A 22,669-nucleotide genomic window follows, 5' to 3' on the forward strand; every position below is an offset into this window, starting at 1 on the left:
ACATCATCAGGAAGAGTGACCCCAAGTACATAATATGGATATGCACCGACACCGTTATGGAATTCCATGTAAAACTCTTTTACAAGCAAAAGTGAAAACTTTGTTTTGCAACAAAGATGGCTGTTACGTCATTGTTACCATCTTCAGTAAAACATCCAAAATTTCTCTCTTTCGTTACAGACAGTACTGAGTGAGTGCATAGGACTGTACGAACCTTCCATACACGCAAGCTGGGGTACGTCCACGTTTAGTAGTTTCTCCGGTTTTTACTATAATAATTTAGGTTACATTTCAAAACGAGCAATCTGTTTGCAAGCTCATAAGGATGCATTCGATTTGGCGATGAGTGTCAAAACGAAGAATATTGATCCAGTTGTAATCGACAAGATAAAAGATTTGTCTCCAAATTATACAAGACACATAAAATTATGCCATTTTAATTTTGTCAAGGCGAGTTCAAAATGTTGAGTCAAAATCCAAGAGATTGGGATGGTTTCACTGAGAACCGCAATTCAAGTGCCTTGTCCAAATAACCTTCACCTACGAGACGTATCTCGAAAACCGCAGCTAAAATCTACGATGCCGACAAGTTGTTAAGCTTTCTTCGTCACTCTCTCCAGCTACGCTCTCTTTCGGAAAAGCCTTTGCTTCACTACTTTCTTTCTCACTTGTTTAGGAGCAACTTCATCCACCTTCATTGCAGAGACTTCCTGCTTGGTTTCACAACCTTTGGGGCTCTCTGTGGAAAGCTTGGGAGAGGTTTCTAGGCCATCCATTTCAGGCACGACACCTCTCTTGGACCCTCGTTTCTGATCTGATCCCAAGTCTGGCGAAGCTTTTGTGTCATCCATTGCAGGCACAGTACCTCTCTTGGACCTTCGTTTCTGATCTGATCCCAAGTCTGGCGAAGCTTTTGTGTCATCCATTGCAGGCACAGTACCTCTCCTTGACCTTCGTAGCTGATTTGATTCAGAGTTGAAGTTGGTTTTTGAGTCATCTGCTACAGGCGCAGCCCCTCTCTTTGACCTTCTTATCTGATTTGATTCCAAGTCTGTGGGAACTTTTGCATCATCCGTTGGAGGTACAATACCTCTCTTTGACCTTCGCCTCTGATCTGATTCTGAGCCCGTGGAAGGTTGTGAGTCATCAATCTCAGACACAGAACCTCTCTTAGTTCTTCGTTTTTGAGTTGATTTTGAGTTAGGCTTCACAGCTGTCTTCGATGTATTTTTAGCACTGGGAATATCTTCTTTGTCCACAATGCTTTTTATACTAGACATTGATGATACTTTGACAATGTAGATCTGCAGTCCATAACAACTGGTAGTTCAAGATTTGGCGTTTGAAAGAAGTTCGAAATTTATCAAGTCAAGCCTAAGCTAATAATGATATATTCATGACTTTGAAAGACATCAATTGAAAGACTAAATAAACGATACTCTAATTACAATTTGCTCAAACGTATCATTGCTAGATTGAGACTAAATGCTTACCTTAAATCTTGTGGGTTCGGTCAGTTCAAACACAAGCGCATCACCATCATCCAACTTGTGTTCCAGTGCAAACGCTCTCCAGCCCCCACTAAGCCCAGTTCTCGAGCCAATGTAGACAGCATCGTACTCTTTGCCATGTTCATCCTCCAGCACCATATCTGAGCCCCTTTTTGAGAGATGTTCATCACAAAATCTTGTGGGAAGACCCTTGAAATCGAAACAAAATTCTCAAGCAAATAGATTAGCAAATAATACTAGGTCTCCCACAACTTGAATTGATACTGGTCAGATTATATGAAAAACTGAAAACTAGTGATGGCCATAGGCCTAAAATGCAAATTTGGTTGCAACTTACCAACCAAAAACAGCTATAAACATGCGATCGAACCATCGTTTTGACGAAAGATGGATTATCAGTTTGTAGATTCTCCAGAAGCTTCTCTGCAGCTTTAAGAGCAGCTTGCCTTTCTTCATAAGAACAAAGTCTGACTTCTTCCATTGGCCTCGCAAGGTAGCTGAAAAATTCACACAAATACTACTAAAACTCTACATTACCAATGCAGTATGGAAACATCAATAAAACAACCAAACAAATCTATTCAACCTTCCACAAAAAGATGAACTCGACCTCGACCTCGACCTCTTTCTCAAAGGCGAAAGGTCTATGTCAACCTGAAATGGGGAACCAAAGTCCATTCTTTTTCTGTTAGTATAAACTATTAAGATAACTATCAACTGCATTGTTTTCCGTAAATTTATGGAAAGATTGATTGCTCAAAACTTGGTTCTCACACAAGGAACAGTTGTGATTAGAGACATGGATCACTTACTTCGTCACAATACGTTTGAACTGTATTGCGTTGACGGGAAGACCTTCTCGGCTCTATATCCAAACAAGCATTCCTTGCTTTGGGTTTCGAGACGCGATGCTGCACCACAGAGATATTCATGTTAATTATAATATAAGTGAACGGATTCAGTGCTAATTCAGTGTTACTCAAAGTGGTAAAATCCGTACTTATACAAGGAAATGACGAAATTAAAAGCGGCTATCCATTCCAACAGACTGAATTAACAAAATAATTAAGCTAGATGACGCGGCGATGGAGATAATTGAGAGCATTTAACAATCTGTATTAGCTTCGGAAACTTTCAGCTGTTGCAACAATGAAAATTTTGTACGTGTTCCTAAGAAAAGAAAAGGAATTTGTTCATTTTTCGGGGTCCGAATGAGCGTAGAACAAGGGCTAAAACGAGATATCCATATAGAATAACAAGTACATGTAAATGTAATAGAAATGAAGGGACAAATTAGAAGTTGGAAACAAAGCCTGGTTCTTTTTCTAACCTGGGTCTTGTTCGGAGAAGCAGTCAAGTGGGTCAATGTCTTTGAAATGCTTGAGATTCCCAAATCCTTCGTCAGCCAAACAGAAGAAACTACAGTTAAAAGATCGAAACTTTTTCGCAGGAGGAGGAAGAAGAAATGAGTGGGATTTTTAGACGCAGACCTGAAATTTCCTTTTGTTTTCTTCGAGACGCTGGTTGCGAGCTTCTTCGTAAGTGGTGGCGGCGATGGCTACCATTTTCGGTCGGAAACGGATTCGATACAACGGCGGGAAGCGGAGGTGAGATCGATGGGAGAAGAGTGGCGATTGAGAAAACGAGAGTTGAGTTATTGGGGCTGCGGGTAAAGAGAGTGAGGAGAGTGGAGGGAGTGGAGAGAGTGGCGCATTGAACGAGGTAAAGAAAGTGCGCCTTTTTGAATTTCAAATTTACTTGGCTTTCCAACCCAAAGTTAAATAAATAAATTTTACTTGCCTAAAAGGTAAAACTTGACTGCCCTACTGCCTATACGACGTCGTTTCGGTTCATTAAGTTTAGTTTAGAACACAATCCAATACATTAAATATCATAATATAAATAGTTGAAATATTTTTTAAATATACAACCATTTATATTAAGGAAAATTAATAAAAATAATTTGAAAGTTTTGAGTTTTAATAATAAAGAAAAAATAAAAGGTAAAATGAATAGTACCAGGATTGATTTTTTAATGTAAAAATATGATTTTTTATTAAAATGAACAGTACTGCAGACTTTTCGTTAAAACTTTTTTTATATTAAAATATTTGATGTACATGAACGTATTTTCAGTACATTGATCGTTTCTACGCATACTGAAAGCTCACTGGTCACTGAATGGATGAGGAAGGTAGGAAGAGGGTTTGAGCAGTACTAGGATTTGTGCACGCGTTCGTCTTGATTGTGGCCGTGCATCAACTTACAACATGTCAAAGGTCAAGAATAGTCATGAGTGGAAATCCAATTCCGTTTTGTCCTTTCTGCATAAAAATCAACCGAGGGTGAATGTTTTACCAAACCTGTATACAACTTCTTTCCTGTGTATTGATTTCCTACTTTACACATTAGAAAGAAGAGTCGATAAACAATAGACCAAACATTACAAAGCTAATAACTTTTTTAATTTATATTAATTAATAAAACATTCATTGATCATTGTCAACCAAAATCTTATAAAATTACCAGTTCAACCCTGTAATCAAAACAGAACATGAATAAGAAATATGAATCAGAAATGTAATTTCACATAACCAAATTTTACTATTTTTTTTCAAAGCATTACATACATATAATCCTAACATATCTCTAATTAATGAATAAATAAATAAAAACTTCTTTCTCTCACATTCTCTATCACTCTTTTCTTCTCTCCTTCTATTTCAAAAAACAAAAAAAACAAAAAAAATTTCTCACACACTTTATCTGTGCCCATATGTTAGTATTGATTAAAAGAGCAAAAAAAATACGTAGACTAATTGTGATGCATATCAAACTCAACGCATCAATTGCACAAAGAAACCGCTAGTTACATCCACTAACATTCTTCTTGCCATAGTAGCCAAGACATTTTACAAAATTTTGACGTATGAGGGAAATAACCTCTTGCGAGGAACAGAATATCCCAAATCACATCAATAAATTGGTCTAAAGTTAACCGTCTTAACCTGATATCAATTTAAAATTATGTACCAAAGAAATCAATAGCAAATTTACGGTTGAGAGAGAACAAACAATGATGCCAGCTAAACTCTTATTAGGTTAATGAAGCTTTTGAAATACCTAAAAATGTTTTTGATGAAAATGTTTTAAGACCAATCCTTAGGTTAAAATGCAAATGCAAGTAAATCCTGAAAAAACACTTGAAGTGTTTTTCCTGCAAAAGAGGCACCAATGGAGCCACAAAAGGGTTTCCTTGGACTGTAACCTAGGTAGCTTTTAGTAGAAAATAAAATTTTATATGTAATTTTTATTGATTTTTGTAATCCACCATATATTTAGTCACCGATTCTAATTCTCTCGGTTTAATTATATAATACAATTTACAAATCATCTATTTTTCTCACATCTTTTTTCTCATCACTTCTTGTATATGTAGAAGTTTGAATTTGTTTGAATAGCGAAAGTTCTTAGCTCACCTTGTGAAAATTTTCTTAAGCTAGCTGATATTGTAAAAAAATACAATATCAAGTTTCTTTGTTTATAAAGATTTAAATCTTTAAGCTAGCCTACCTGATGAAAAGTTTCTAGCTCCGCCATTGGTAAGAGGCACTTCGTTATGTACTTCTTGTAGGAGGGGTTTCGTTATATGCTTCTCGTAGGAGGCACATCAATGCTTTTGGAACCCAAACATAATGCTAGAAAAGTTTTCAGTCATTTTAAATGTGTTTCCAAACTAGCCTTTAGGCCACACATAAGCCATATGAAATTTGAAAGCATTATTCTATTTGGCACCAAACCAATTTCATATCCAGCAACACCCAAAAATTGTCAATTTAACGAGTACTCGTCGAGACAAGGACTGGAATTCGCAGTAGCTAAGCTCAACATTGAAGTACAAGTTTAATCAACTTAAACAGAAGCTAAAAACCTAAAATCTCAACTTATTGGCAGTAGAAACGAGAAAAGCTACAATCTTTCTGGCAAATCACCAGAAATCGTCCGAAAGCATGATCTCAGTACCTGTGCTCCATCTTCTCCTTTTCCTGGTAGGCATTAACATACCTGCAACAATTCAAGATTGAGCATACAAATGAAAAATGTTGCTGACCTGAAACAATTTTACTGATTGGGCTGACATCGAGTGATGACGAAGTAAAAACATCGATTATGAAAAGAAAGCGGATGGTATATACAGACTTGCCCAAACATAGCAAAGTTAAAATGTACAATTGACGAACAAGATGCCTATCAAAACAAGAATCCTATATACTTTAAGCCTTAAATGGCGATTAAGCCGGCATTAACAGTCTTAGCAATACTTCATAACCGCGATTGATCACTGATGATGGTTTCAAGCTACACAACTCGCTACATTAATTAATACCTTTGTCTCGACATAAGATAAACAAATTGACCTTCTTTCGTGTATATATGTAAACAAAGACCCGAAAATCCGTATCTCAGGGTTGCCCCTTTTCACCAAGCAGGCTCAAATCCAATGACAGGAGCTAAAACAATCAACTAATCCAAAAAAACCAAAAAGATTATTACTTTTAATTTTTTTCACAAAATCCAGTAAAAATTACAGTCTGCATGCGACTATAAAATATCAAAAGATGCCACATTTTTTTTTTCTTCCTATTTTCATCCAACATCATCAGCTCCAATCCAAACAAATAATCAAAATATAAATAAGATTTAATTATCGTTACGAAATTAAAATCCTTGTGCCGAATATCATAGAAAAGTACGGTGAATTGGTGATTGGTGAAGTTTTGCGAGGACATTGTATTCAATATATCAATTTTCCTATGTGTGTGTATATATATACAGATAAATAGATAAAAAATAATAAGACGACGAAGATTCGGAGGAGGAGAAGGAGAAGAGCGTACGTGTAGACGCCGACGAGAGGGCCGAGGAGGAGGGTGGCGCTAATCCAGTTCTCGGAGACCTTGTGGTGGATCTTGTTGGGCAGATCTTTCCAGAGTCCCGGCATCACCTTCTGCTGGAACGGCGACAGGGCGTACACCACCGCCTTCATCTTCACCGGCAGCTTCCCCATTTTTCTCAGTCCTCTCCAGAAACTTCTCAACTTCCCTTCTTCTCCGTCCTCTCTGATGTCAAATGAAACCGCTTTGCCTTACGCAACTCTGGTTCTTATTATATAATCAAAGCCCATCGCTAGGCCCATACAACCAAGTTGGAGATTATATCATTTTTAGGCCCATTAAAAACGTTGTAAAGCCCATTCACTTAAACAAGCCCATGGGCGAGGCCCGGTCTCCGGACCTCACCTCTCACACAACCCTTTGGGGGTGGGAAACTAGGAATTTGAGCGAAGTCTCACAATGAGTCAGACGTAAGTTAGTATTGAAGTCGCCATTTAGGGCAATAAGGCAATCGAGCCTGAGGTCTCCCACTTAAAAGTTGTGAAACATATCGCTAAACTGTAATGCTAGTGGCGTTATTCGAGTTATGAACACGAAGGGAATGATATGAAGTGCTTGAGTTACAAGTTACTTGTACAAAGTTTGGCAAATTCAGTCATTTCCAAACTCAAATTCGCAAGGGTCTCAAGTTCAATTTCCCCCTGCAAATTGGTTAGAGTATTCTCGCATGCACGTGAGATCTTGAGTTCGATTTTCCCATCCTCTATTGTTGTATGGTCGTATCACTGCAGGTGGAGATAATGTTGATCGAAGTGTATGTTCGTCATCTTACTTTGCAAAAACACTAATTTAGAGAACTGAATTCACCCAAAAATGTAAGAACATATAAAACAATCAATGCATATTCCTCTTTGGAGTTTAGACAGCGTCGAGTTAATAACGGGTACATGTTCAGCATAATAAGGAATAACTTATATGACATAATTTTTCTACTTCTACAATCACAATCGACTACAAACACGAAAGCTATAACAAAAGAATATCTCCGCTCATCCGTATATCCTAATGTCATGGAAGAACACCCCTGCATTGATCCTCACCGAACAGGTCCACAACGCATCGTCCCTTACAGTTTGCATACAGAATTGAATTACACAGACAAGCATCCTGTGGCAAGTAAGCTCAAGAGTCGTAAGGGAGGACGAACCAATAGAAGAGGAGTTAAGCGAACCCTTACAGACCAGTTTTGGCACGCTTCATCCCGCTTGAAGTAAAAGGAGAGACACTACCATATGGTTGAGGGCTCTCTTCTCGTAAATTGGATTTTAGCATAGCTAGTTCTCTCAACTGTTCCCTCTTGTAGTGGTCTTGTGACTCATCCTGAAATGAAAATCATAATCCAGTATCCATGATTTTTGTGAAGAAAAAATGTGATTCAAAAACCGAGAGTTATAGCTCACAATTTGAGTGAAAAACGTGATTAAAGACCAAGCGGTACTTTTATATGAATGAAGGGCATCTTGTATATTGAGGGAAGGAGAAATCAGTTTCATCATTCATTGTAATATGTATTTGAGAAAGAAAAACGACATTTTATAGCGTAAAGGCAAAATAAAGTATTTGTATTGGAAAGCCAAAGGGACGAGTTAGAAACGATACCATAGGTTTGAGAAGTTCTTCTATGATTTGTTTTGCCTGTCTCAACCGCATATCAACAATATTAGCAGGCAATTCAGCCTCAATTATAATGTGCAGTGGATCATTCAGATGTTCATAACCTGGCCTTCCCCTCAAAGATTCCTCCTTGAGAATAAGAAGGCAAGAAATACATGTCAAAATACGTCAACAAAATAGATAGCATAAAATGAAAACTCAAGAAAAAAAAAGAACTTGATTTAAAATAATGAAAATTTCTTTTCTTAATAAATAACAAAACTGGGAATAATTATACCTTGTCAATATCTCTTATTGAACATTTTCCTCTTATGTACACACGACAGCCTGTAGAAGCTTCCACTCGCTTTAGTGAATTGCCTCTAGGACCCAGAAGCCGGCCCACAAAATTGAACTACAAAATAGAAGTTTCAGTACCGAAAACAAGAGAAGGGGTGAAATCAATAAGGTCCTTAAATACGGACTTGTTTCTCAGTCAATCATAAATCATATGTGCAGCTGAGAATCCTGAGAAACATGCACTTATTTAAAGAACCTTATCGAATAATAACTCTATGCGTGCTTGCGCATGCAAACACCTCCCAATAATATGTTTTTGTTAACCATTAAACCAACAACTCCGAATTTAAGATAGCAATGTCCCTTAACGCACTGTCAAGTTATATGGGTGGCTTACATTTGGAAAGCTATCTACTGGAATATCCAAGCGCAATATCCTCTTCACAATGTAGGAACTTGGGCTTGATGGTGCAACTTGCCACTCCATATTCATCCCTTGTGGACCGGCCATTCTCTGTTACATTATGCAAGCAAATCCAGACTATTGAAACTATACCAAGATGCAAAAAAGATGAACAGATATAGCATTGCAGTACTGATAAAAAGATAAAACTGAGAAAAACAAGGAAGATGGGAACCTGTAGTGCATTCCATATAAAATAAATGTGACAAAAGCTTAATATACATACAATTAACGTAGCGGGAATCCAAGCTTGTCAAGCAACATAAAATGGCATGGGAATAAATAAAATCAATTAAACTTTAACCGTATTGTAAAGCTGAAACTTCCACTATTTACCATATAATAATGGATTTATATGAAGCCAGTGCATTTACGGGCACCCTGCCTTAACCACACTTTGACTATATCCTGGATCAAAATGAATTCAGAATTGAGAAAGCCGCCTATGGGAAATAGATGAATTTGGAAAAAGTCAGTGGATAACTGACCCAGGAAGAAACAATGCCGTAGGCTGATACATAAGAGTGTTTTAGCAGTCTTCAAGTCCACAAAAAAGTAAGCAACACTGTGTTTCAACCTGTGGATAGAAGACCACCATAATTAACTTCCAAACTCCCCATACTGCATTGCACATTCTAATCCCACTTCAGGCCAGATCCAAATCTTCCAAGTGGAATACTATTGGCTATCTCTCAGGACCTGATTATGCTTTCTTCTTGCTGAATGCCACACTACTATTTACGAGTAATATAACTAGTTTTTCAGACTTGCATTCATACGAGTTACAGAGGTATGCCCAGACAAGCATACAAATCTAGCAGGAAACTCATTTAGGGATATGCATTTTAATTAAATCAGGCAGGGGACAGAAAGAAAAATAATCAATAAACTACTGTGATATATATAAAATAAAATGGAAATGCAGATGTGCACCGTAAGGGTGTTGCATTAGGGAGTACATAATTACCGACACTTACATCATGAGGCCGTCCGTTCCAGCCACCGAGGCCTGACCCTCTATAATTTGGTATTATGTCTGAACCAATAGGGCTAGGGCTTCCACGTTGCAGTCTGTCAAAGTCACTAAACCCTTGGTTGGGCATCATTCCTGAGACGCGAATTATCTCTATCAACACAGAAGAGTACCAAAGTTAGTAAATTCCTTCCACAACATTTAACACAATGAAAACAAAAATATAGGCATGGAATCAGTTTCCTGACACAGTTCAACTCGTCAACCTTACGAATAGAAAACTCATGAGTTGGAGTGATTAGTAATTCCATGAAATGAAAGAACACATAACATGAACAAACATACAAGTCAACTCCAATATTGTGGGGGAAAATGAAGTTCCATTTTACCCCAAAGAATTTAATCTTCAAGCCGTTCCTAGAGGCAGAAAATTCAACATTCTAATCTCCCTATCAACAAGTTCTGATCTTTTTCCTCAAGCATTTCATAGTTCATCAATTACCCAATTCTGAAACACAGAAATGAACAGCAGGTAGATCTTTTTCATGGCATAATCTCAATTGGGTTCACGGGAAAAAGCTGAAAGATTCCGGTTTTCGGCACAAACAACATCCAGAAAAAGCAATTGCCCAATACACACATACAGAAAGAACAAGCATACAGAGCTTTTTCATTGCACAATCTCAATTGGGTTCACAGAAAAAAGCTCAACAAACATCCAAAACAATTCCAAATCCAAATCACAACACATAAAATAAGAACTTAATCCGATAGTAAAAATACGGTTGAAAGGGTAGAAACCTTGATTCAAGAGGCGGCCGCATATGGGGACGACCTGCGCGAAAGGCCCAAGCTTTTGGTGCTCCGCCAGCAGCTCCGTCAAGTACTGGCTCTCCATATCCGGCGGCGTTCTCAGGTGCGGCGAGAGCGCTCTCGCCGGTGAGAAATTCTGAGCGTATGAACCCGACATTGAAATCCCAATGGAGGATAAGAGCTCAGAAGGGGTACAGAATTGAGTGAAATGGTGAGAGACTTGTACTGTGATGGGTCTTCTGGGTTTGCTGGGTAGAAGTAAAAGTAATGGTAGGCAGAGTGGTGGGGTTTATAATTGAGAAGGTTTTAATGGCGTCTTTTGCTTACTTGCTGTAGCTAGAGAGAGAAAGAGAGAGGAGAGAGAGGCGATGCGGATTCCTTATCGTTCAGATTTTCACACTCTCTCTCTCTCCTCCCTCTCTCTCTCTCTCTAGCTCCTTCCTTCTCTGTCGTTGCTGTAAGATTTTAAGACTGACACCTCACGCCGAGACTGACAGGAGGAGGAGAGGAGCGAACCCACTCGCTCTCACAGCGCGTGAGAGCATGGATCCAATCGGGTGCTGGGGAAAGGTCACCGGGTGTGGGACCAGGGGCCGCGGGGTGGGCCCGGATCCCGCATGTGAGCTGTGCAAATGAAAACCACGCTCCTTTTTCAGGGTGGGGCTGGCGGCCCCCTTTCACTCCCTTGAATATTCGCATCGTTAGTCTACGAATCCACGGTCTCCATGTCTACACCTCCTACACTATACAATTTAAAATATAAATAAATAAGAGTTGAAGATTAATTGTTTACGACTCCGTGATTAACTGGCAACCGTTGAATTAATATATGTAAGAATTGGTTATGATTATGAATTAAAGTGATACTTGTAGATGCAGGTTACGTATTTCTATTATATTTGTCAAAAGATCAGAAGCTATGTGCAAATTCTCATTTAAAATTGAAAATTTTCGTTGAAATTGCTCATTTGAAAATTTCTCGATATCTGATGACGGCTCACATGTGAAAAACAATTATTAAAGCATGATTTGTCTTTGAATTAGGTTAAGCAACAAATTAGAACCCCAATGAAATTATGAATTTATTAAGACGTTGCGATAATGGTCTTAATCAAAGGGTGGGGAGGGTTAAGTTGTCATCTTGTTCTTGGAGTATAAATAGTTTGGTTAGTTGAAGAGGGTTCCTCTTTGAACCACAACTTGGTATTTTGGAAACTTGAGGTCATAGTATATGATTCTGATGGCAACTAGTTTGACCAAGGCTCTACCCAACGAGAAACTTCTTTATGTATTTACGTAACTACATATCGATGAATGCTAAATACAATCGTACGTGTACTGCTGGCGTATATAATCTTAGGCATAATTATACTTTTGTTAAGTTTCACTGTTTTTTAATTTGGTATCAAATTCATTATTCATGATAGTTAAACTCAACACGTTTTATTTACAAATAAAAAGGTATACATAAATGCTAGAAAATGAAATCCAGCCTCAATGAATGTCAATGGTATTTTGGTTTATTATACTTTTACCCTATTTTGTATCATGGTTGTGATTGATATAATGAGCTGTGTTTGGTATAACTAACATGATACCCAAAAAAAAAACTACAATGTGATTTTTATGCATAAGAAATAAGAGTGCAAGTGACTAGGGTTTTGCAAGATGGATTAAGATTCCCTTCGAATTTTTGTATTCAGGTCTCGCAAATGGAGAGACTTAGACCACTTAATTTTAATTATACGATCCTCATTAGTCTATTACACCGATTCACTTCAAAAGAACTTGAATGACTCGATTATCTTTATCTCTCTCTTAAACAGTTCAAAGATTCGGTCTACAAACTCTAGACACAAAGATTCGAAGTAGATCTAAATCCTTACCAGATGTGCAAGAGTTTAATAATTTAGGGAGGTTCCCAAAGGTGACATGGATTGTTTTGATCCCTACATTGTTGTCTCCGGCGCAACGTGCTGTGCCCATCTACTTTTTTTTCCAACACACCTTAGACGTTGGAGGAATCCTATGCAAACTATGTTTCATTTCCAACCATGTCTCAAGAGAAATGAAAAAAAAAAACAAATAAAAAACAAAGTAGTTTAATTAATCTGTTTTTGTAATATAAATTAGTGTATAGCAAACTTTTGCATTTGTTTCTTTTCTGACTCTTCTTTTCATCTTACAATATTGCACAATAATTCAAAGCGTCTATTTTTTATGTCACTCTTTAAAGATCAATTATGCCAAAAATCAACCAAATTTGAAATCCTTTAATCATCTTACGAATATCCAATAGATAGACGAACTATGTAATTCAGTTAAACATTGAAATTTCAACAATCTTAATCAAACAGTTGACCAATTTCTAATTTTGTTTATTTTTTTCCAAACTTCATATTTGAAGTGTGAGTAAAAAAGTAAACGGTTCCAACCACAATGCAATTAAAAAAATAGAACGAGAAAGTCCGACAAATAAGGTCAGCATCCCTAAAATGGTTATATACTAATGATTTGATGCATAAGTAGGCCGCCGAATGAAATGAATTCTTAAAAACAAAAAAAAAAGCTAGGCAGGAGCTGTCCACAAGCTCTGGACATCACATCTGTGTTGAGGTTGTTTGCTTAATTGTCACAGAGGAAAGTAGTTAACTATATTAGGCAATTATTCTCTGTTATAAACAAACTGCCATGCCATCTAACTATCACTTTGATTCCTCAAAAGAAATAAAGAAAACAAAAACTCATGACCATCTCTTTATAGAGATGACTTCTATTATTTCAATTTTCATGGCACCGATATATATTTACTGATTCTTTTTGTGTTAATAATATAATATCATATATAAACACATGTTTCTAGCAGCGGTGTAATTATTTCATTAAAGTTCTTATTGAATTAATAAGGTTTTGACATCAAAATATGGGATATGGCTACAATGTTACGTCAACAATCTAACTGTTGTAAGATCCACTAAATTCTTGTATGCGAAACTTGAACCGTTGATTTTTTTTAATCACTCAGTGGTGCGTACCATGAAAGAAAAATAACAAAGTATGAACAACTAACCAATGGTACGAGTAACACTTTGAAGGGCATGAGATTATGTATTTGATATTCAAAAGAACTTGCATGCATTTGGGACAACAAAGTTGCAGTATCACAAACCAAAAACGCAATATCATCAAAGAAATTAAAACACATGGCGGTTATGATAGGCTTCGAATGCCGCCACCTTATCATCCCACTTGCATGTAAGTTTCTCTCGTTGAGACATATTGCTAACAGTGAGACTTGAGTGCATTCAAATTTATCAAAATGCAAAGAGATACTTCAACTCCCAAGCACTAATAAATTAACATTGTGGATTAACAAGCTTGATAGCTTAAAACTCACTACACGGAACTGCATCACATATAGGCCAAGCAATTGGGAGGACCGATTATAAATGGCAAAAAGTATATTACAAACAACAAATAATATTGCTACAAATTCAAGTTTTTGTTGAAAGTACATATCCCCTTGCCAATCAAAGAAGAACATCTTCGGGGCCATTCGGTACCATTTGCCATTATTGGGAAGCACTTTGAGAAGCTCCCCGGACTTCTGATGGCGGTGAAGGATAAGGAGGGATGACCTGAGTCAATGAATAGTTATGTCAAAGTCGGTCAAGAAGGCAGCGAAGGCAACAGGGATTGGGGAAAGACTGGAAACTAGAAGGTACCTTGATGGGATAAACTTCGGTGACTTCTTCAGTTCCCTCATCCAAGTATACAACATCCTGCATAGTTAGTTGGTGATATTCGACAATCTCCCTTAGGAAGCGGTTTTCACGTGCATAAACTGAATTTTCGTGTGCCAATCTTGCCTTTTCTGCCAAAAGGGTTTCCAATTGCAGTCTTATCTGAACAGAAATATTAGTATCAAACACAGTGCAACCCAATACCAAAATGGATGTAGAAAGAGATATGATGCACAAAAATTTCAATGTAAACAAGTAGATTACTTTACTGCTTAAACTACCCAAAGGTCTCGAATATATCATATAAAAAATAACTTACAGAAGGAAGGTGGTGACCGTAAACCATACATAATTTTCACGAGTCTCAACATAAAAGAAAACGGCAATGTGACAGAATACACCAAGAAACACTAGAAATGAAGAAGGGGAGCAAAATGGATACCAAATCATCATCTTCAGGGCTGTCTCCCCTTTCACGATTCTCCCGAAGGATTTTACTTTCTTCCTCCAGCTGCGCACATCGCTCCTTTGCAAAGGCAAAATCTGCTTTGATAGTCTTCAACTCCCGAAGAAGAAGTTTTGCTTTGGCAGCCATTGCCATTGCAACCTGTAGTGCAAAAAGAAAAGGGCAAATCATGCATTTACTAATACAAGTAACATACAAACATCAAACATTATGATAGAAGGCACTGTATATATAACTCCGCCATCTTAAAATTCCTTCTTTTCCCTATAGTTTCCTGCTTTCATAAATAAGATAGAGTGGGCTCCGCTAAGCCTATGGTTCAAAAGATGCTACGCATGAACCCAATCGCAAGCTTATGGATGAAGCATTGAAGTCATTTGAGACTTTTCATTCCATTAACTATTGGGGCACACCAGATTCCATTAATCTTCATACACGATAGAAGAAAACTAGTAACATCCTATTAAAATATTCCAATTCCAACATTGTTCATATCCCACTATAATAACACATGCGAAAAGTTCAACCTACACCAAAAAAACATCTATTATATCAACCAGTGACACAAAAGTTGCCACCTTACGTCGCGAGATGCCTTCAATTGGAGTTCGAGGTCAGCTTGCGTCTGAGGTTCTGATTTTTGTCCAGAACCACTAGGCTTTTTCCTGATATGCTTACGAGTTTCTTGAATGATGTCTGCAGTCCCCTTCTCAACAATTGTACGACCCTCCTGTCAAAGGGTGAAAGGCAGACAGTGCATATATGATCAACTAGGCACAAGTACCAATTATTGGACCAACTCCAGAGTAAGGAGACAGCTAAAGATAAAATTGCATAAATATGCACATGCAATGAATTTGTGCGGATACAGAAACACACACACAGAGTCAATGTTCATTCTTATTAGCATTCTTTATAAACACGCCAGGATAACTGTACTACGTTTCAAGAATAGAGTTAAACAGAAGGCTAAATATTGGAATTACTTTTGGAAGCATGAGCAAAACATTTAAAATCAATGGTCAACTGAACATAAATTCACATTGCCTACCTCCAAAGCATTCCCAATGGTGCCACTAATATAACTAAGTGATGATGTAAATGCCCCCAATCCCTTCTGTAATGTGGGATTCTCAGTCTTTCCGCTGCTCTCAACAAATTGGTTCGGTTCAGGATACTGCAAATAGTTAGTAGATACACAAATTAGAGTATTAGATACCATAAATCTGCAAATACACAATCATTCAACAATGCAGCAGCAGCTAAAAGTCTTTGGAAAATGCCAAGCTACTATAAAGACTTGACAAAATCTATATCTCACCTTACCCCTTGTCGGTGTAGACTGCATGCCCGCCCTTGTTGTTCGGGGTGAATCATAATCTTGAGCTCCATTATCGTCATCGTCGAGAATGGCTTTGGCTTTTCTGGCAAGAACACCCCAAAACCCATGTTTGGATTCATTCACATTCTTCAATGAAGTATACTCATGTGGCTGAAAATCCAACAGAAAGCAGCACAATTTAAGTAATGGGAAGAACAAAAACAGCAATCAGATGCAACAAAACACACAATTCACGAATGAAACAGCATAAAAGCATATGAATCCAAAGACCTTGGAGGACGGAGAAGAAGATGCAGTGGTGGCGGGGTTGGAATATCGGGAAGGCAATGAGGACGTTGGGGAGGAGGAGTTGACAGCAGGCTGAGCACCGCGAGCAGAGTAAGCGGAGGAGAGAGAGGAGTCGCGATGCGCCGACGAGGCTCGAATGGCTTTGGCCGCAAGCGAATCGTCAGACTGCGGCGGCGGCAATGGGTGCCGAGATTTATCTTCCTCTTCTTCTTCAAATCGAAAGCTCGTGCTTGATGTCGATGACGACGACGAAGACAAAACCTGCTGCCTCCTTCTGTAAGCCATTTCTGACTACCCCTCTTTCCTGCACTCAATCGAATTGCAAAACCCTAATCTCCAAATCAATTTCCGAGCCTCTGACACTCGCCGCTCATTCAAAATGCGAGCTTTACCCCTCTTACTTCTTCGTTTGGGTCACCAAAAACAGAGTCTCCCTGCGACAGCACGGATTGGATATTGAAGAGGGCTGATGACGAAAGCCCTAAACTTGGAAACCCTAATACAGTCACAGAGAAGAAGATCTCCTTCCTCCGCCTTCAGCCGGACGAATCAGCCCTCTTTCTTCTGAATTCACCCGCCTGTGTGCGTTGTGTTCCTCCGTCTCCGCCTTCGTCAACGCCCCTCCGACTTTCCTTTCAAACAGAGTTACTGTTTTTCTTACTAAAATTAAGATGGACCTCTTTTGATTTGGGCCTGGTGCTTTGATCTGCCCAGGTTTTTGGGTATGGGCTTTTTCTGTTGTACACAGTCACAAAAACCTCTTTCTTTTCTTAATTCAACAGAAATGATGATAGTAGAGATAAGCCCAAATCTAAATACAAATGACAACTCTAATTGAACGTGTATTAAGAGAGATTAGTTTCGTTTTATGTGAATGACGAGTTCGATATTTGATTAATTATAATGACTAATTGTGTAATTTAGCTCAAAATTCTCATATTTTCTCGATGCAAGTAGTATTGAGAAAATGAGGAATCAAACTAAAAAACAAGTCCCTACCCTTATAGTAAAATATCGTTGCCTATCATACACTCAAATTTCAATGTACTAGTTCAAATAGATAAAGTGACAATAGGGAGATGGGTTTGGATATTTAAAAGAATGTTTAACTATTATAATTTGACCATATAGTTGTTTAAAGTTTCAGTTTGACCCCTGATATTTTCAAAATAATGATAAACTGACCTCAAACATGTCATGTCAATTTTTTGACTGTGTTTAAAAGTCAAAGCACACTCTAAAATTCATGTTCTATGCTTCATCTGCGTGTTCAACACAACATACTCAAAATATAGAGTGTCCATACGAAATATATGCTTACTGATGAGAATATAACATGTTTGTTTACTGTTTTTAGATGGGAAAACTGATTCAATTTTTAACTAATTTTAAACATTAAAAAGAGAAGCATCGCTGATCATATTAATTGATTTTAAGTCCACTTTTTATATATAAGACGACATTGACATGCTACTTGTGTAACAATACTCTTATCAATTATTTACTAGTTGAAATTAAAAACAATTCTTCAGTCCTGTACACACTCGACTTGAAGAGAATCGTATACAGAAAATGTGACATAAATTTTGATGTGTATTGATGTACATTGCACATTTTATATATTTTATTGCTACCTACTCATGAGTAGGGTGTGCCAGTTAGGTCCAGGGTCGATTAACCTTCTTATACAAGCAATCATTTTAATATCTCATTTAGTTAAAAATTTGCACTACTAAACTCGCTCGCCATTGGACTTATATATGTGAGGATGTGCATAGGGACAATGTTCCACTGTAGTGAGAAATCAAACCATACAACGACTTATAAAGAGTTGGACTACTCTCTATATTGCTAATTGGTTTTATGATGGAACATCGATTTTCTTCATGATATCAGAGCCAGGTTGGTCCACATGTGAAGCCATTGGCCACACGTGCTCCATGTCACCCAATTTGTGTCCATGTATTAGACTTGAAAATTTGTCACACGTGAGGGGGCGTGTGAGAATGTAAGGACAAAGTCCCACATAAGTGAACCATACAAAGGTTTGTAAGAGTTAAATTATTCTTTATATTGCCAATTAATTTTACAACGGAACCTCAATTTTCTTTATTATCCTTTGCTAATAGAAATGAAGGGAATATATAAGTACTTTGAATGTGCACATGTTTTCTTGTTGTTGGATTGTGGTGGCGCTGGTGTGAATGAAATATGAAAATGGTAGGTAAAGGGAGGGTGGCGTGGCCAGTGGCCACCCTTTTCCCAGACAAACAAACATGGGGTGGCTCTGAAGGCGGTGGCAAACTCCATTATTTTGGTGTCAAATTATAAGAAAATTAATTAAAGACTTGTCGATCGTGTCAACTTCGAAACATTGTGCTGGTATACTCTTGCACATGAAGACATAACAACACATGATCGTGCTTACTTGTTTGCCTTAGCTATAGAGGAATCATCATATCTGAGAGTCCTTTTGCGAGGAGAGAAGGACATGGATCAGAAAGACATATTCTCTCAGGGAATCCTGGACAAGGTCTCCCAATGGACCCAACCAATGTTCAACAACTATATACTTATTGCACCATGCAAGAGTTAAACGTGACATTTGTTATTTATACGTATGCTGATACACTTGTTAACAGTGACACACTCTCAAATACATATGAGTTTCATAGATAAAATGAACTTATCTCTATTAGAGTGCATGGATCAATAGCTATATTGCTATTAATTTTCTTGGTTTTACTAATTTTTATTTGTCTATCTTTTTTTTTTAAATTTTATAAATTTCAGTCGATATTGTAATCGGTAAGTAATTTTCCTTTTCAATGGAAAATGAGTATGGTGCAACATTTTTTTCCTTAATTAGAGAAAGATTATGCAAAATTAGCACTTGGGCAAGGGTTATGTGCGGGGCACTTACCCCTTCTCTAAAGAAGAGAGGACCATTACAGAAATCCTCGCCTGTCTCTTCTCCAAAAAATTTATTGATAAACTTGGTGCAACACTTAAATACAAACAAATACTACTCTTGTTCAAATGAATCCCAAAAGAAGAAAATCTGACACAATAGATGAACTCCAAGTACATGTAAAATCGATGGACTCAAAACCTTACTGAACTTTTATCTAAAGCGAGACTTCCTTGTAAATACTTGGATTCGCTTACAACAGTAATACGTTCTCTCATCCTTTATTCTGTATAAAATATGACTGCATGCTCCACAAATAGTAAGCTTGAATAAAACATTTCAACTACCCATAATTTATTGAAATACATGAGAAACAGTGATCAATAGCAGAGATGAAAAGATTATAATCAACAACCTGTATTGACAAAAAAAATTATATGAGGTATTTGTCGATTTCCCCCTCAAACTTGTAAGTTGCTGTCAAATTTTCCTCTGAATTTTAATTTTAATCAATTACCCCCATAAACTATTATAATTGGCCGAAACCCCCCATACTGTTAGATTTTCTAATTTTCTATTAGATATTTCATCCATCTCTGTCAACGCCACAAAATTCGACGGGCATAAAAGTAATTTGGCCGCTCACCAAAGCCAAACAAGCCGAGAGAGAGCATCAGGGTCGACGATCTGGCAAAAGAGGTCTAACTGTTGAACGCAAAGTTTTTGGAAGTGAGGGTTGGGGAGCACAATCTTCTGCTCGTTCTCGAACCTCTGAAAGAAGTCGACGGGGGAGGTGGAAGCTAGGAGGCGACGGTGGATGCCGAGGGATCGTGGAATTGGAATTGGGGTCACCATCAAAGCCGGAGTGATGTGACGTAGCGGGGGGGGGGGGGGTGAGGAGGGAGGTTTCTAGAGTTTTGGAGGGATGAGGGTGTTAAGGTGTTAATGGTGGTGAAGAGGTCATGGGGTCGGGGAGTGGAAGTGGCGTTGGGTTTAAGGGATGTGGGAGTTTGTGGAAATAGGGGAAAAAGGTGGGTAAAAGTGGAAATTGATGGGTGTTGGTGGGGTGGTTGCAGAGAAAAGAAGCATGGATTGGTGGACAGGTTGGGATTTGGGTGTTAATTGGTGGAAGTAGATTTTTGGAGGTGGTTTTGGGAGAGAGATTGAGGTTTAGAGACGTGGGGTGGAAAGAATTGGAGATGGGATTTAACTGTCAAATTCAGTGGGGAATTTTGCAGGAGTGACATTTCTTATTGCTCTGTGTGTAATATGTTGTGAACTTTGGAGAGAGAGAAGCATAGAAAATGAAAAGGGCTCGTAAGGTATTCAAAGGAGGAGGTTGTGGTGAGTTGAGTTGAGCAAGTTAGTCTCCCTGTAAAAAGACATTTTTGTTTAGGATGAACGGAATATCAGATGGATGAAAAATTAGGAAATCTAACGGCGTGGGGAATTTGGCTAATTATAAGAATTCAGAGGAGTAATCGGCTAAAGTTAAAGTCCCCCCGGGGGGGGGGGAGAATTGACAATGCCTTACAAGTTCGAGAGGGAAATCAACAAATAAACCAAAAATTATATAGGCTTGATTTCATTAGCATCCTTAAAACTCAACTCAAGTGTCACTTATTTTTTTTAAACTCAAATTTGGTCATTTAATTTCTTAAAATTCATCATATCTCACTTTATTCCATACAATCCAATTTCGTCAATAAATTTATCAAAATTGTTTATGTGGAACAAAGAGACCCATTATAACTGAGATGTGTGCCACATTGTAGCAAAAAATAAATATAAACTAGATTTTTTTTTTTTTCAAAATAAGAGAAACATAATTCTAATAAATATTTTTAGAGCTCAAGATAGACTTGGCTAGCTCCTTATCCAAGCCAAGCTCAAGTAAGCTTAAAAACTTCAAATTTAATACGGAGCTCAAGCTGGTACGAGCTATTTAAAGCAATAAGATGTCTGATTTTGCAACAAAACTTCACGACTTGCCAACACTGTTAATAATATTATATATATATATATATATATATATATGTAGGGAATTAATATTGTCACTCTAAAAAATCAATTGTGCACTTCTCATAATTAAGAGTATTTTTTTTCTAAATATAATAAATTTAGGATGCATAATTAGATTTTTTGACACACTCCGACCGAGATCGGAGCGTGCTGGCCGTCGCACAAAGGTGACGTAGCCATGTGCACGTGCGGAAGCTAGTAAGTAGTAATATAAAAGTACGAATAATTAAAAACTAGCATACAAGTACTAAAATGAGTGCTAGTTAGTGCGATACAAATTCAGAGCAGGTCTATAGCAGTCCAAATAAAACGACAACAATAGTACGCCCGAAGGCGACCCTACGATGTGGAGTGTCTGTCAGAACGCCGAAAAGCTCACAAGGGAAACCACCGCAACGGCTAAGCAACTAGAACCTGGAGGGGCGCAAAACAAAAGCGTGAGTGGGCAAAAACAATTCTTTCTAAAACCATTTACAAAATACTTTCTAACCCCTCGCCGTAAAACCTGTATACTTCCCAGAAAATAAACATATATACGTATGTGTAAACATGCAAAACATGCTCAAGGGTATACCAATCATGCTCAAAATATGCCATGCCACAATCTCAAAGTGATATGCAAGTGCCCAGGTATAACCATATCAATATCATGTAATCCGGCAGCCGGAGTCACCTAACGTGACCTGTACGGCTGCATCTAGAGCTCAAATCTCAATCTCAATATCTAAACCTGCCCACGAGTCGGAACCACCTAAAGTGGTCTGTACGACAAGCCTGGGTGTAACATATATATACGCTCTAGTGCTACGATCACGTGAAGGCTGTGCGAATAATCGCGGGTCACCTACGAGTCGGAACCACCTATTGTGGTCTGTACGACAGGCCTATGCACCTAGCTTGGATCCAAGCTGAGCGTATGGTGCGGGAGGTGAACAACACGTGAAGGACTGTGCCCTACTCTGGGCGGGAGCACTAACACCGGGGGTGCAGGTTATGAGCTCTCTAAGCATCTTTAACCACTAATTAATGCAATCGTTAATTAACGCTTACCTGGCACTTACCTATGCCTCCACAGCACCCACATATAAATATGTATATGCATGCCACTACTAATAAATGTGATGATGCATAAACGATAATAATAATATGCATGGCATAAGGCAAATAACCCTTTTTAAATCAATTTCTGGGAATATAAATGTATATAGGTATATACGGAAAACAAAAGCCCACTCACTGGTATGTAGAAGGGTCGTAGCCCCCTGCCTCGCGTGTGCACGCTCGTCCTC

General features: G+C 38.0%; 4 protein-coding genes across 5 annotated transcripts; all 4 read right to left on the minus strand.

Annotated features, from left to right (window-relative positions):
* Positions 1–335: 335 nt before the first annotated feature.
* LOC137716620 (uncharacterized) lies at positions 336–3,255 on the minus strand. Its single transcript, XM_068456064.2, has 7 exons — positions 3,002–3,255; positions 2,842–2,907; positions 2,324–2,422; positions 2,098–2,165; positions 1,849–2,008; positions 1,494–1,700; positions 336–1,304 (listed from the first exon to the last, which is right to left on the minus strand). Exons 1-7 carry the CDS (start codon positions 3,074–3,076, stop codon positions 621–623), a joined length of 1,359 nt encoding a protein of 452 aa, XP_068312165.2. The 5' UTR covers positions 3,077–3,255; the 3' UTR covers positions 336–620.
* Positions 3,256–5,277: 2,022 nt separating this feature from the next.
* Positions 5,278–6,661, minus strand: LOC137716568 (cytochrome b-c1 complex subunit 8). Its single transcript, XM_068456021.2, has 2 exons — positions 6,410–6,661; positions 5,278–5,576 (listed from the first exon to the last, which is right to left on the minus strand). The coding sequence occupies exons 1-2, from the start codon at positions 6,577–6,579 to the stop codon at positions 5,528–5,530; spliced, it is 219 nt and encodes a 72-aa protein (XP_068312122.2). The 5' UTR covers positions 6,580–6,661; the 3' UTR covers positions 5,278–5,527.
* A 621-nt stretch (positions 6,662–7,282) lies between these two features.
* Positions 7,283–11,067, minus strand: LOC137715375 (KH domain-containing protein At3g08620). 2 transcript variants are annotated; one of them, XM_068454680.2, is made up of 7 exons: positions 10,597–11,067; positions 9,800–9,948; positions 8,757–8,873; positions 8,358–8,474; positions 8,066–8,209; positions 7,648–7,786; positions 7,283–7,573 (listed from the first exon to the last, which is right to left on the minus strand). In XM_068454680.2, exons 1-7 carry the CDS (start codon positions 10,763–10,765, stop codon positions 7,557–7,559), a joined length of 852 nt encoding a protein of 283 aa, XP_068310781.1. In that variant the 5' UTR covers positions 10,766–11,067; the 3' UTR covers positions 7,283–7,556. The 2 variants fall into 2 exon arrangements, with proteins under 2 accessions (XP_068310781.1, XP_088547729.1); XM_088691603.1 differs by having other exon boundaries at positions 7,283–7,786.
* A 2,890-nt stretch (positions 11,068–13,957) lies between these two features.
* LOC137715956 (uncharacterized) lies at positions 13,958–17,142 on the minus strand. Its single transcript, XM_068455323.2, has 7 exons — positions 16,430–17,142; positions 16,139–16,309; positions 15,869–15,994; positions 15,401–15,547; positions 14,794–14,958; positions 14,334–14,513; positions 13,958–14,246 (listed from the first exon to the last, which is right to left on the minus strand). The coding sequence occupies exons 1-7, from the start codon at positions 16,730–16,732 to the stop codon at positions 14,181–14,183; spliced, it is 1,158 nt and encodes a 385-aa protein (XP_068311424.2). The 5' UTR covers positions 16,733–17,142; the 3' UTR covers positions 13,958–14,180.
* Between the last annotated feature and the right edge of the window lie 5,527 nt (positions 17,143–22,669).

Source organism: Pyrus communis, chromosome 3 (genome assembly GCF_041283825.1).
Source record: "Pyrus communis isolate YQ-2024b chromosome 3, ASM4128382v1, whole genome shotgun sequence".
Taxonomy (NCBI): domain Eukaryota; kingdom Viridiplantae; phylum Streptophyta; class Magnoliopsida; order Rosales; family Rosaceae; genus Pyrus; species Pyrus communis.